At 35.5% G+C, this 15,724-nt stretch overlaps 1 protein-coding gene across 3 annotated transcripts in view; it reads left to right on the top strand.

Moving 5' to 3' along the window:
* Window positions 1–6,528: 6,528 nt before the first annotated feature.
* Window positions 6,529–15,724, top strand: part of LOC110028123 (ERAD-associated E3 ubiquitin-protein ligase component HRD3) — a 31,952-nt gene continuing 22,756 nt past the window's right edge. For all 3 annotated transcript variants that reach the window (XM_020729863.1, XM_020729872.1, XM_020729856.1), the window contains exons 1-2: window positions 6,529–7,143; window positions 7,229–7,720. In XM_020729863.1, the coding sequence (XP_020585522.1) occupies window positions 6,586–7,143; window positions 7,229–7,720 (1,050 nt within the window). In that variant the 5' untranslated portion in view covers window positions 6,529–6,585. The remainder of the gene's footprint in view (window positions 7,144–7,228; window positions 7,721–15,724) is intronic.

The raw sequence follows: 15,724 nt of genomic DNA, 5'->3' as shown, positions 1-15,724 counted from the left end.
TTTCAACTTCTATATATATATATATATATATTGACGGGTTCATTAACTGGCTCTAGATAGTGGCACGTGCCTTTGAATATAAGGGCATTTCACTTAACGTAATGGTAAAACTAGTTGTCATTAAGTTAAAGAAGTGTACATCTCTATAGTGAAATACATTTGAAATGTCAATGTCAATGAGGAAAAAAGTAAATCACAACGTGGGCAAAGATGAAAATGGAGATGCAACACAAGTACCTATCAAAGTATTATAGATAGGACGTGTTCTCAAAACTTCACCATTTACATTAGCATGATCTCAAAGTAGAGGAGTACACCATCGAGTTTGAGCATTTTATGTTGAAGTGTGTGCTAATAAAGTCGGAGGAACACCATAGCTCCATATTTAGGTGGATTTAAACCGTCTAATGGCAGTGTGGTATAGTTGTAGCTATATTCTACATTACAAAATGGTCATACACACCCATGAAGGTGGAGAGACAACATAACAATATTAGCCTATCAGGTCCACATCAGCTTTCAAACAGGGTTCATCTATAAGATCTGGTGGTAAGAGCATACCAAGTGGAGGGCTGATAGCCGAAAATTTACTGTTAAGTAAGTCAGTCAATCACACAAGTACACATACAAGTAATAATGCGGTTAAGGAGTACTACATATCGATCCCAAAAGGAAATGACTAAGAAATCTTTCAACAAGTGAATCTCTAGTCTACTAAACGACTAAACTTAGTTCACTATGATCAAAAGCAAGAGATGTGGTTCCTAAAATCCTACAAAAAACCAAAATCAAGATTTGCCAAACAAAATGTAGAAAGTTTTTTGAAGCTAGAAAGCTCACAAAAGTTCTTCAAGAGAGATGAGGCTTCAACATCTGTGATTCAGGTGTATTGTTGGATTTTTATGTTTTTCCTAGCTATTTCTCAACATGATTTGAGGAGTTTAAGAAGTTTTTGACGCTCTTTATGCATCTAAACATCAAGATGAGTCTGAAGGCAATAACGTAGCGGACAAAGGATCGTCCAACACTCGGCCCGATTAGTGGTGTAAACGAGCCGAACACGAGCAAGCCCAGGCTAAGTTTGTGTTCGACTCGTTTATATTTTGAGCTCAAAAATTGTGTTCGTGTTCGGCTCGTTTGCTTAACGAGTCATTCACGAACAAAGTGTCGTTTTGACAACCCTAATCACGTAGCCATAAGATGTTAACAATCGGGGCAAGATTTAAAAATTATTGTTTATATTAAAACATCATTTGAATCTAATTTAATAATTTTTATTCTATTTTCTAAATTAATACTTTTAATTTATTATAAATCTTTGTAGTCTTGTAGTCAATTAATTTTTTTAAAAATACTACTCATCAATATATATATATATTATTGATGAGTAGTATTTCAAGCCAAAATGAGCCGAACACGAACGAACAAATCTTTGTTCGTGTTTGACATGTTAACTTAGCGAACGAGCTGAACACGAGCTTCTTAACGAGCCGAACACGAGTTGTTCGAGAGTGACCAGCTGTTTTGACAGCCCTAGGCCCGACGACCCCTAAACTCTTTCTTTTTCCTCTTTTTTTTTTACATGTAATCAAAATGATGTGCATGATAGTTTTGTAATGAACTATCAAATGAATGAAATACAACTTTTAATTCATTTTTACATGTAATCTTCTGTTAGATCGAGCCATGATTTTATTCACCATACCTTGATTAATTTGCAGATTTTGTTTGGCTTGAATCGTTTCTTTTATCGCTTGGGAACTGAAGGTTAATTTTGTTCCTATGGGTGAGTCTGACATCGTGGTGTCATTGATGGTCGTTCAGGAGATGACCATTTGGGCATTATGCACCGAGCTGGTATGGGTGTCAACTCTTAGGAGATGACCATTTGGGCATTCTTCAACCTAAGGGTGCGTTTAGGGGGGTGTTTTTGCTGCGGTGGCGTTTTTAAAACTTTGACATGTCGTTTTGTTTGAGCATCTCGCAGGCATTTTCAAAACAGAGTTTTGGTTTTATTAAATGAAGCGGGAAGCTGGATCGTCCCTGCATCCCGCTTCCAAGAGGTGTGTTTGATCGGGAAATACCTCTCCTGCCCTTCTGCTTCGTGTGGCAGATGGAGGAAGAGAGTGATCGAGCACAATCGGAAGACTATGCGCTCAACAGCAGATTCCACTTCCACAGCTGGCGATGAGGGCGATGTCCGGAAGAGCTCCTCTCTCTCGTGTGATCCTAACGACGAACTTGTCCTCTCCCTCTAGCTCTCACGACCGAAGTCATGCCCTGGTCCGTCGCTGGCAGACCTCGCCGGGGTCTTCTTTCTCTCCATCTCGTGAGAGGTTCGGTTAGGGAGGCGAGGATGGGATCGCGACTCTGCTTGACTGCTCGACTTTCTTGTTTGAACGCTCGATTTTCTTGCTTGTTTGCTCGGCTCAAGTAGGCTGCTTAACTGCTCGACTTGGTTGCTTTCGCTTGTTGATTATTAATCTTCAGAAAGAATTATGGCTTATTTTCGTTTTTAGCCTGGAATTTATTTTCCTTGACTAATATATAGATGTCAATCTTGATTTTTTTACAGCACAAGCTTGCCAAATTTTGTGATCTCTGTAAAAAAAAGCTGCAAATCAGGGGCATATTGGTCATTTATCCAGAATCAGTTGTTTTCCAAACGCACAAACCAAACAACCAGTCAGCTTATCCGGATCAGCTAGTCATGAATAGATTTTCAGGATAAGTTGTTTATCAGCATAAGCTAGATAAGCTGCAGCTGCTCCAAACAGACCCTAAGTCTTTCGTTTGACTAGGCCCAAATTTTTGCTCGGTCGATCTACCACTTACAGAGGGTAGTCAATTGTAATTTTTCAAGATGATTTTCTCGGACCCCTTTGCGGAGCTTTGTCGCTGCTAAGCATGTAACCACATTTGAAAATTGGCTCAAGACTTAGGAAATTTTCGAGGCCTGAGGCTTTGTGACAAAGCTTTGGAAAGCTTCATGTGGTAATTTTTGCATTTTATTGCGAGCAAGCTTCAGAATGCTTCTTTTAGTCATCTTTTTTGGGTACTATAGCTCCTTGAGTATCATTTCGATGTAAGGTCCATTGAATTTTTGGTTCATCGGCAATTATTTTAGCTTTTTTATAAGGAGACGACAATAAAACAAAAGTTCATATGAAGTAAATTCATAAGTATGAGAGTCGTAAAGTTATTTCCTCAAACATGAGTACAATGTAGTTTCTTTCAACGATTTTTTTCTTTTTAAGATTTCCACTCGACATTCGGTGAATCTTTTTCATAGTGTATGATTTTAGCTTGTAAGCTTTTGAAACAATTTATTGATCAATGATGAATGAACTGGTCTAAGTCTGATCAAACTTGCTGATTGATTGTCCCCGTGCGACTAGATCAGCTTTCTTTAAATGATATTGTCATGTGAGAATGTCTTTTCTTTGACATTATTGTTGTGGTACGAACAACTCTTCTCTTTATCTCCTTTTGTCGGAACATTGCGTCAATTAGAACTTCCTCTAGTAGATCAAGGGCAAGCTCTGTTTCATCACTGTTTGCTTCGTGCCACTCGGTGAGATTTTCTTCAGCAAAGGATGTAACCGTGATGACTCTCTGGCTATGGTGTATATATTCAACAGATAACATCGTTTCCATCCCATAAAAAGGCATGTAAGGCATTTGTTCAGTTGTTGATGATGGTGTGGTCCGAACGACCCATATGACAGACAGAAGCAAGTACGTTCAATTGCGTCTTGCACCTTCTATCTTCTTCCTTAGAAAATTTAGGATAAGTTTGTTTGTAGCATCAACTTACCTGTTCGTTCGAGGGTGATACACAGACACAAATTTCAGGTTGATTCATTGCTTTGACATATATCTCTTACACCTTGATCATTGAATTGGCTCTCGTTATTGGTGATAAATATTATAAGTAAGCCATATCGACAGATAATGTCTGTCCAAATTTAATTTTGGATGGCTTTTCCGATAATTTGGGTGAGAGCTTTCACTTATTTCTATTTAGAAAAAAAATAATCCACGATGATCAAGAGAAATTTTTGTTGCCCTTTTAAAGGAGGAAATTCACCAAGGATATCAAGTTCCCATGTATGAAAAGGCTAGCAACTTACTATCTGTTGCAACTTTTGAGTTGTTTGGTACTTCAATGGTGCATGCTTCTGGTATTGTTCGTATCTCCTAGAGAATTATTTGATGTCCTTCATGAGGGTTGGATAGAAGTAGGCTTGCCTCAGAATAGTTGGCACATTCACTAGACTGCACTTCTCAGAGAATTTCTTTCATCGCATCTTCTTTCAGATACCCTAAGAGCAATGAAGTGGTTGACCTTCAGAAAAGCTTACCTCCAATAATGATGTATTGTGGGGCTTTGAATTTGAATCTCCTACGGTCCGCTATTTCTTCGAGGATCTTTCTAGTTTTTAAGTAGTGGATGTAGGGATCCATCCCTCTTTGCTCTTGCAGCTTCCACCTCCATTGTTTCTAACTCTTTGATGTTCGGTCGAAAGAGCCTTTGTGTTGTTTTTTCTCCAAAGCATATGTTTTTTGACAGAAGATCAAACACCTGGTTTTCCTCCCGTCTAGTGTGGTCGATCCGAAAGTTTGCAAACTTCCCTATCTATATCCTTGCTTTGTTCAAGTATTTGATCATCATGCTTTCTTGTGTTTCAAATTCTCCATTGATTTGATTCACCACCAACTGAGAGTTTGACTTAACTAACAAATATTGGACGCCCATTTCTAGGGCTAAGTGTAGTCCGGTTATTAACACTTCATATTCGACTAGATTATTTGCTACCTCAAACTCAAGGGGGCTGAATGATAAAGTTGTTCTCCAATCGAACTGTGTAGAGCCATCTTGAATTTTGCATTTGCTTGGCTTGAGGCTCCATCAATGTCTAGAGTTTAAGTATGATTTTCAACTTCAGCCCCTTCGTTTCGTTCACCATGTTCGAAGAAGTCAGCTAGGAAGCCAGCTAGTGCTTGAGCCTTAATTGTCATCTGGGGAATGTAGCTGATATCGTACTCATTAAGCTCCACGACCCACTTTAAAAGTTGTATAGAGTTTTCCAATCGATTTGGTACAGATTTGAGTGGATGGTCAATAGTTAAGATAATCAAGTGTGTTTGAAAATACGGACGGAGCCTATGAGCAGAGATAATTAAAACAAATATATTTTTTTTCATAATAGGATACCTGACCTCGACTATCTTGAAAACCCAACCGGTGTAATAGATGGGCTATTGTTTTCCCAGCTCTTTTCAAACCAAGACTGAACTGATGGCTTCCAGGACAACACCCAAATATAGGATAAGTTCTTTCTTCAGCTTCGGGCCTTGCAGCAACGTAAGCAAGACTAGTGACTGCTTTTGATTTTTGGAAGGTTGCTCACATTCGGTTGACCATTTAAATTTCTTGGCTTTCCTTAGTACTTTAAAGAAAAGATCACATTTGTTGCAGATTTGGAGATAAATGTACTAAATGTTGCATTCGATCGGTTGGCCTATGCACCTCCTTGGTATTCTAAGGAGAAGTCATATCCATGAGTTCTTTTACTCTCTTCAGATTAGCTTTTTTACCTTCAAGCATCATAATGTATCCTAGGAACTTTTCAGCTATAATTTATATTTTAATGGATTTAATTTCTTTTTCTTTGAGAGATTGAAAGGTTTATTTTAAGTCATTTATATGTTGTTCGACTGTCATACTTTTGACTAGAACATTATCTACATAGACTTCAATATTTTTTTCTTTTTTTCTCAAAAAATATTATATCATAAGACGTTGGTAAGTAACCCCAGTGTTTTTTAGCCCAAAGGTCATTACAGTTTAACAATACATCCTTCATTCATAATAAAAGTGGTTTTCTCAGCATCGACTAGGTGTATCTGATTTGGTGGTAGCCGAAAACAACGTCTAGGAAACTCATGACTAAATTTCTTATTGCAGGTGTCGATCCTCGGTAGGGGGTAGCCATCATGAGAACAAGCTGTGTGCGTAGCCAATAAAATCACGCCACGTGCGACAGGAGAAAAAAATGACGCAGTAACACGGGGAATATTCCCCCCGTGTTATTCATGTGTTATTGTGTGTTATTCATGTGTTATTGCGTGTTATTCATGTGTTATGAATGTGTTATTCTGTTATTATAACTCAAAGAATATTCTCAGGGCATGTTATTTATGTGTTATTGATGTGTTATTCTGTTATTATAACTCCAAGAATATTCTCAGGATACAATAACACATGAATAACACACAATAACACTTGAATAACACGGGCAAGTCACGACTTCCCGCGACCGACAGAGAAAAAAACGGCGCAGTAACACAGAAAAAATTTCTAGGAAATATTTTTTCTCGTGTTATTCATGTGTTATTGTGTGTTATTGATGTGTTATTGATGTGTTATTGTGTTATTATAATATCAAGAATATTACTAGGACATAATAACATATGAATAATACATAATATGTGGTGACTTAATATTTTTTCGTAGAACTGAGAGGCTCTCTCCACTCGATAATTCATTCGTTCATTACAAAACTATCGGTATCGTTCGGGATGCTTCGCCGGCAATCTCTCCACGCCGCCGTCTTCCTCCTCCTATACCTCCTTCCCGTCTCTCAATCCGTTCGCCCTTTCCTACTTGTCGTCACCAACGAAGATTTTCAGGATTCATCGGCCTTCTCCACAGCCGGCGAATCAGCCGACGCTGCCTCTGACGACTCCGCCGACTGGGAGGAATTCGGTGACCCTGAATCCATCTCCGAGGATGATCATGACCCCGGATCCTGGCGCCCCATATTTGAGCCATCTTCCGCTTTCCCCTCTAATTCCTCCGATGACGCTCATTATTCCCTCTACTTCTCAGGCGTACGTGACATGATCCACGCTGCGTCCTCAGGTGAGCCCTCTGCTATGGAAGCCGCTGCCTCTCAGATCGAGGCCTCAGCCTCCGTTGGCTTCCCTCATGCCCAATCTACTTTGGCCTTTCTCTACAGCACCGGTATTGTCCGCCGCCATAGCCACCCTAAGTCTTTCCTCTACCACAGCTTCGCTGCTGAGGGCGGCAATATGCAGTCTAAGATGGTACTCGCCTATACTTATTACCGTCAGGACGTAAGTTTAGTGCTAATTCTTAACCGAATGTCGGAGAACCGTTTTTTCCGTCTTTTAAGGGTTTACTTCTTTTCGGTCTGCGCAGATGTTTGATAAAGCCGTCAAGCTCTACGCTGAGCTGGCGGAAGCTGCGGTGGCGAGCTTTCTTATTTCGAAGGATCCGCCAGTTATTGAACCTGTTCGGATCCACAGTGGGACGGAGGAGAACAAGGATGCTTTGAGGAAGTCTCGAGGAGAGGACGATGAGGATTTCCAGATTACCGAGTACCAGGCGCAGAAGGGGAATTCAGCTGCAATGTATCGGATTGGACTGTTTTACTACTATGGCCTAAGAGGGGTAAGGAGAGACCACAACAAGGCACTGTACTGGTTTTCAAAGGCCGTGGAAAAGGGAGAGCCAAGGGCGATGGAGCTACTTGGGGAGATCTATGCTAGAGGTGCTGGCGTGGAGAGGAACTATTCCAAGGCTCTGGAGTGGCTTACGCTTGCATCAAAGCAGCAGCACTATTCGGCTTACAATGGATTAGGATATCTTTATGTGAAAGGTTATGGAGTTGACAAGAAGAATTTGACAAAGGTAAGTTTTTTTTTTTTCCGTTTTGTAGCTTAAGATTTTGTCATTTGTTATCACGATAAGCAACATTTAATTTAATGAAAGCTAAAGCAATCCTCGTAAAATTGGGTTACCAAATTTGTTGCGGGAGATTTGAGCCACTTCATTTTCTGTGACATTTCCTTAGGATCAGAATTATATGCATTTTTCAATAGATTGGGCTAGATTTGCAAGGTGAATCTCTGAACTTGATGGCATGATGCCTAAGCACATAAAAATGAACACGGATTTTAAATATTTTGTTAAAAGAAATTATATGAGCGTCAGAAGACTAATGACACATTAGAGACAAAAGTACAAAATATATTCACTACAATTCTCTCATAAAAGAAAATAAAAAAGAAAAATAAAGTTTGTAAGGATCTAGTGAAGGTAGTGGTAAATGTTTCAACGGTTGGCAATGCCGACACCATAAAATTCTTATCATCTCTCCTTGGTTTCCAAGATTTGACAGTGGCGAATGTCCCTCGTGGAAATTCTGAATATATCTTTTCAAATCTACTGAAGCTCTTTTAAGTATTATACCCAAAGGTTTTTCTAGGGAGGAAGATCTTTCTAGTTGATCAAGCAGTGTTGGTGTCCTTCATATGGTCCAAAATATAATGTAGTATGCAGGATTTGGAGTACTAGCATAGGAATTATTGATATGAACATGATGCTCTAGAGAATGATGAAGTAGGTAGAGGCCTTGGGGTATCAGAGGTTGCTAGAGGAGGTTAATGTGGTGAAGATGAATAAGGAGAAGAGGTAAATGTAGTGTACCAAAGTCATCAAGTTAGCTATATTGAATATAGGAGTTCCAACATTCTTTGATAGGTTTAATTCACAGACTTACACTTGATTTCCTCACAATTTGTTGGTCCAATCTTCATTGCTATTAACTTCTTAAGACTTCTTGGAGGGAATCTCCTTGGATGCATGTTTATCATAATTACATCCCTTCAGGGAATTATACAACTTTTTTGTGTGGATTGATTACAAACCTTAATGTATTATTACTCCTAGCTAGCTTTAAACAAATGGCAACATGAAGGCCATGTAAGTTTTGCTTAAATGATGCTGCAAAATCTATAGTCTTATTTGAGTTGGGTAACTTAGTCAAACCAATAGGTTTACATGGTGGCGTAATTGAATAAATGGATAATTTGATGGGGTCATGGGGTCCATAATGTTGGTATTTGTGTAGATGAGGATGCGTCCTAATGATACAGCCAGTACTGATCATCATCTTGAGGGTATATGCGGAGTCTATAGTGTTGCCGTTGTTTTCCAAATCAATCAACATAAGCAAAGTCTGCTCGTCTGTATTAGGGCAAACATAATTCTCATTTTTGCGATAATAATACCCTGGGTATCATAGGATGAGGAACCCCATGGTTTTGCTCTTTGAGCTGGTGTCTATAGCTTAGGATGTGTCGCTTACATTGCAATGGTTGGTGGGTTTGTGCCTTAGTTTTGGTTAATTTTAGGTGGATGAATAAATTGTCTCACATTCATTGTTTCTGGCTGACAATACTTCAAGTTGTTCATGAAGCTGAAATTGTTTAGGAACTAAAGAAATACACAAAAATTATAAACAGTTGATGATAACAATAAGGGATGGTATATTCACACAAATTTGAACAAGTAATAGTCAAAATTGACTACCTATTATTTAAAAAAAAACCAGTTACCACAAAATAGTGAAACAAATGGTTTGTAGAATGAAGACACTGATTATGGCAAAACATTTATTATAATGAGATTATACCAAATCTTGGATGGAGTTTAATAACTAATAAACCTGTGGTAGCAAAAGGATAACATTATATGGTTTTCAACAAATATGTTAAAAGAACCAATAATAAAAATTGGATTTGATACTAGGATGTTCAAACTGATTGAAATACCAATCAACCTTCAAATAACTCATATGAGGACCCTAAACACTAAGGACAGTAAGCGTACACAAAAATAAGGATTTTTTGTGTTGAAATGTTCAACTTTCAAATTACATAACATGTTCTTTATGGACTCTAAAAAGTTTTCAAACTGTCTAATATTTGATCTTTAAAAGGTGGCCAAACACGATAGGGGAAGGGAGATGCAAATGCTAGCCCATGAGGTTTCATTTAAATTTCAAAGAAATAGAAAGGAAGAAAAAAATGGAAATCATTTAGAAGGGTTCTAAAGTATTGTAATTGAAGGGCTTTATCTTTGTGGAGATTTCAAAATTATGGGAAAAGTAAAATGTAGATTAATTTAAATTAAAAGAGTCAAAGTGGATAGCCCAACAATAACAACAACAACAACAAGCCTTTATCCTACTAAGTAGGATTGGCTGCATGAATCCCTCTTCTCCATTGTCGTCCTATTGAGTGTCATATTTTCATTTAATTCTAATAGATTAAAATCATTTTTATACAATATGCCCAATTTGTTTTAAGTCTACCTCTTCTTTTCTTAATTACAGTCAAATCTAAAACATCCACTTTCCTAGTTGGATCATCAGATGGTCGACGCTTAATGTGACCAAACCATCTAAGACGAATCTCTCTAATATTATCTGCCGCTGGAGCTACACCAACTCTATCGCAGATATATTCATTACACATTTTATCTCTAAGCATTAAACCACTCATCCACCTAAGCATTCTAATGTGAGCAACTCTTAACTTTATTTTATGCTTCTCTTTTAAAGGCCAACATTCTACACCAGAGATCATTGCGGGTCTCACCACCATTTTATAAAATTTTCCTTTCAGTTTAAATAGTACTCTTCTATCACACAATAGGCCAGATGCATTCCTCCACTTCAACCAACCGACTTGAATTCTACTATAAACGTACCCATTTATATCACCATCACTTTGAACAACATACCTGAAATATCTAAAACGTTCACTTTTTAATGATTTGATCACCTATAATTACAACTCTGCCACTAGAGCTACTATTACGAAAATTATAGTCCATCTATTCAGTTTTATTTCTACTTGAACGAAGGCCTTTAAACTCTAATGTAGATCTCCATAATTCATATTTTTTTTCTGAACTCTTTCTCTAGTCTTATGCACAAGAAGGATATCATTAGCGAAAGCGTGCACCAAGGTACATCCTCCTGTAAATGTCCAGTAAGAGCATCCATAACTAAAGCAAAAAAGATATGGGCTTAAAGCCAATCTTTGATGTAATCCAACTGAAATAGGAAAATACTTGTTTCATCCTCCTTCTGTTCGAACACAAGTAACAACTCTAGTATACATATCCTTAACTGCTTGAATATAAGTCATATTAACACCTTTATTCCTTAGAACTCTCTAAGGGGCTTCTATTGGAACCTTATTGTAAGATTTTTCTAAATCAATAAAAATCATGTATAGATCTTTCTTATTCTCTCTATACTTCTACATTAATCCTCTCAATAAATGTATAACTTCCATGGTAGACCTGCCCAACATAAATCCAAACTGATTATGAGAAATCCTTGCATCATGTCTTAACCTATGTTCAATTGCCATCTCCCATAATTTTAATGTATGACACATCATCTTAGTTCATCTATAATTTGCACACCCTTGTGCATCCCCTTTATCCTTGAAAACGAGGATCAAAATACTCTTCCTCCACTAATACATTTTTTAGGTTTTAAAATAATATTAAATTGTTTAGTAAGCCAAGAAACTCTCAAATATTCTAAATATTTCACACTTCAATTGAGATATCCTTAGGTCCTATTTTTTCAAGTTTTCTCTAAATCCTCCTCTTATTTTTCACTTATGCAATGATACAAATAAAATACTTTATTATTATTAACATAATTAAGATCAGTGTGATCGATCGCATTTTCTGAAAATTCATTGAAAATTTTATCAAAAAAGCTTACCCACCTATGTTGAATATCTTCTTTTAAGAAAATTTTTTTTTTAATTTTCATCTTTATTACACGTTACTTTGGTTAAATCTTTACTTTTATTTCTCCTTGTTTGACTAGTTTATACATTTTCATCCTCCTTAGTATCTCATCTATCATAAAGATCGCTAAAAATATAATTTTTAGTGTTACAAATTGTTCTCTTAAACTCCCTACTGACCATCTTATATTTTTTCCAATTCTCTAAGCTTTTACATTTAAACCAATTTTTAGAACACGACTTCTTATATTTTATATTTTCTTGCATATTATTATTCCATCAATTATTCTTATTTATAGAAATTTTTCCTTTTGATTCTTCAAGTACTTCTTTGTCACTTGCTTAATAGTTTTTGTTACTTTATCTCACATATAATTTGCTTTTTCATGAACATTTCAAATCCTAAAATCTTAAATTTTACTCATAAAAATAATTTTATTTGTGTATTTTAGGTGTCTTTTCCAACTCTATGACAATGATTCCTAATATTTTTTATTTTACAACTCTTCATCGTAAAATCGAAAACTAATGATCAATGTTGAGTACTTAAATTTTCACCTGAAATGACTTTACAATCGTTACATTCTCGACTATCTCTTCTTCTCATAAGAAAATTAATTTGTGTTTTATTAGATCCATTTTTATAAGTAATAACATATGCATCTCTTTTCTTAAATAAAATATTAGCAATAATAAAATCATACGCTAAAGAAAAATTTAATATGGTTTTACCTTTTTTATTAATCACTCCAAATGCGTAGTCAGCACGAAATTTTCTATCACTCTGCTAACATGTTTATTTAAATTTCCTCTAATAAAAATTCTTTCTTCAAGATGATCATTTGCATTAATTCTTTTAGGGCAATCCAAATTTTTTCCTTAGAACTTATATCTAAACTTATTTGAGGAGCATAAACACTTATAATATTAAAAATCTTAGTATCAACAATAATCTTAAGGGTTATAATTCTATCTTTTGTTCTATTAATTTTTACAATATTATCTTTTAGACTCTTATCTATAATTACACCTACATCATTTATAGTGTGATTCCTACCAAAATACCAAATTTAAAACCTAAGATATCAATCTCTTTAGTCTTTTCTCCAACCCATTTAGTTTCTTGAAACATAAGATATTTTTCTTCCTATAAATCATAACATCAACTAATTCCATAAATTTACATGTGAGAGTTCTTATATTTCAAGTCCCTATCCTGATATTAATTTCATGAACTAACTTCTTTACTTGCATTCATTCGTAATGCTGGAGCTCTTGCTTATTTGACACTAAACTCGTGACGCCTTAGCATTTACAGGTCATTTAGCGCATTGCTTTCAGGTCATTTAGTGCGTTGCTTTCAAGGGACGCCTTAGTATTTACACAAGGATTTAAAGGATTCATGTCATGATTTTTTTACAAATTTTATGATGGTTATCGACTACGTAACACAACCCTCCATTTTTCATCCTGGGCTTGGGATCCGACAACTGCAGTGTTAGCGAAGTGGATAGCCCAACTAAGGACAAAAAACGTGGGATATTCAAAAGACACTAATCCAAGCTAATAAATCTAAAAGACCTATGACATGTTTAAAGACCAAAAAACAAAATATCCTCACTTTAATCCTCTCTTAAAGAAAATACATAATAAAGATAAAATACATAAGAATCTAGTAAATGCGACTACAAAGTTCCAATTGTTAGCATTGTTACTATTATAAACTTTGTGTTTTGCATCACTAAAGCAATTGAATTGGCATATTATTGAAGCATTCCTTGTGACCTTTCTTAAGTATATGCTTGGATTTGAAGTTTTATGTTACAAAATATTGAAATTTTAAAGTGATTGTTTACCATGCTAATCTTTTCAATAGACGGTTTAAATAATAACATGTGTTGCAATATGTTGGATTATAGGAATGGTCATTGGAATTTTTTTGTGAGGTAATAATGCAGTTAACATTAATTTTTTGTCTTTTAAAGTGTCTTAGTGAAACTTCTTTGTAAATTGTAGCATCAAGGAGAAGATGTGACATGTTAGCACCTTAAACTTCTAGAATTCTTATTACATGCTAGTTTAATTTAATTTTATTTCAGTTATTATTGAGTTTTAGGTATTTTTTTTTTTATATTGTATTCAATGTTGATCCTTTTTTTTGGACTACTAGCTTATTTTCTGGTTCCAAATTTGCAGTCAGAGTTACAATGGGGCGTTGATGCCCGTTTCCCCACTAGCCTAACCCATCAAAATTAATTTATTATTATTATTATTATTATTATTATTATTATTATTATTATTATTATTATTATTATTATTATTATTATTATTATTATTATTATTATTATTATTATTATTATTATTATTATTATTATTACTACTTTTAATAAATCTAAGTCGGGAGAGACTCAAGCAGCATGCAGAGGAGGTGGTTCATAATGGTAGTTGGACCCTTCGTGGCAGCCTTGTGCGAAAGCACAAGGGAAGAGTTCTCCCTGTGTGTGAAGATGCCCACCAGTTTCAGCCCTTACTGTGGGCATGTACCTTGAAGCAAGAAGCCTCTTTTTTATATATTTTTTTTCTTGAAGTGTGCTTGTATGGGAGAAGGACATGGTCTCGTAATAAAAAATTGGAAGGCCCCTGCCATACTCATTCATCTATTTGAATTGCAAATCCTAGGGTCCGCAAAATTGAATGCTGTCCTTTGTCTAAAGTTTGGTTTGTCCAAAATATTTTGGGACCACATATGGCTGCCAAATATTTTGAAAGAGGAGAGAACTCAAATCCAATTGATAAGAGCAAATTTTATAAAATTGTATAACTTCTTTGTATATATATTAATGCAAATGAATTTATGCATATATTAAGGTTATATAATACTTTCATGAAAATGGTTATTTGACCTCTTGATTCATGCCTGATGAAATCTGATTTGGATGTTGATGGGTCTATTATTATCAATGGATTAGGCAAAGAGTTATTCGCAGTTATATTAATCGAGGCTCGTGAAATATGAATTAAAGAATAAGTAACTATTAAAATTATTTTTGTTGATAAAAATGTTATGTTATTGGTCAATTTTTTAGGATAATAGAATTTTTGCTTCCACTAAAAAAAATTTTCTAACTGTGCCCCTGCAAATCAGATGTGATATTGTAGTTAGAATTGATTTATGTGTAAGTGGTATGATTATAACTCGTTGCATGGCTTCATAAAGATTGGCATCACTTATGAAAGCTTGTTTTTTTTTAAAAAAAATTTGAAATAAGAAAACAAATTAAGATTGGATGCACGGGGTGAACAAAGTTTAGAGGTTAGCTTCCCTTGGAAAGGGGCTTTTGCTACCTTTTTTGCCATTTTACATTTACTCCTTATCTATCAATCAGTATCTTCACTCATAGCTAGTAATTTTTGGTTCCATATTAGCCTTGAGTGATGGGAGGTGGCCTGATCGTATGACTTACGGCCTTGCCCCACATCACACCTATTTTAGCCTTCTGCTAATCCTAGCATGATCCCCAGCATTAGCTAATTGAATCTTTGGGTAAATTTGAAAGTTTTACTATATTTATTTTGTTATATATTAAGATGTTTTGCATTGCATGGATTATTCCTTATATAATAACTTCTACGTTATAGATACCTTTTATGGACTTTCAGAATAGCTTGGACCTATATTTACGTTTTTCTGAATTTTAAGTTTATAAGGTCACTGTTTACCATTTAATTTTCAGTAATGAAGGTTTAATTGCTAGTTTTTGTTGCATTATGCTCCTTATAAGAAATATGCCAGTGTGGACTTTTGAGGAAATTGTGCAGTCAACGGCAATACTTTATGTATCTCTTCTAATGCATTTCTGTGAAACGTATTTGTAAAGTCTGGCATGAAGGAGATGCTGGCTTGTTTCTGAGATATGCTTTTGTACCTCAGCTTCAGGCATATCATGTCATTTTAGCCAGGCAGATTGGCAGATGAGTGGCATTTTATTTTACATTTTCTCATTGTCATATCTGTTGAGCTTCAAGAATCCGTAATTTTTATAATGTAGTCAGCATTGTTAATATTTTGTCTGGA

Source organism: Phalaenopsis equestris, unplaced genomic scaffold (genome assembly GCF_001263595.1).
Source record: "Phalaenopsis equestris unplaced genomic scaffold, ASM126359v1 Scaffold000002, whole genome shotgun sequence".
NCBI classification, from domain to species: domain Eukaryota; kingdom Viridiplantae; phylum Streptophyta; class Magnoliopsida; order Asparagales; family Orchidaceae; genus Phalaenopsis; species Phalaenopsis equestris.
Note: the sequence above shows the minus strand (reverse complement) of the source record. Positions and strands in the feature narration are given on the sequence as shown.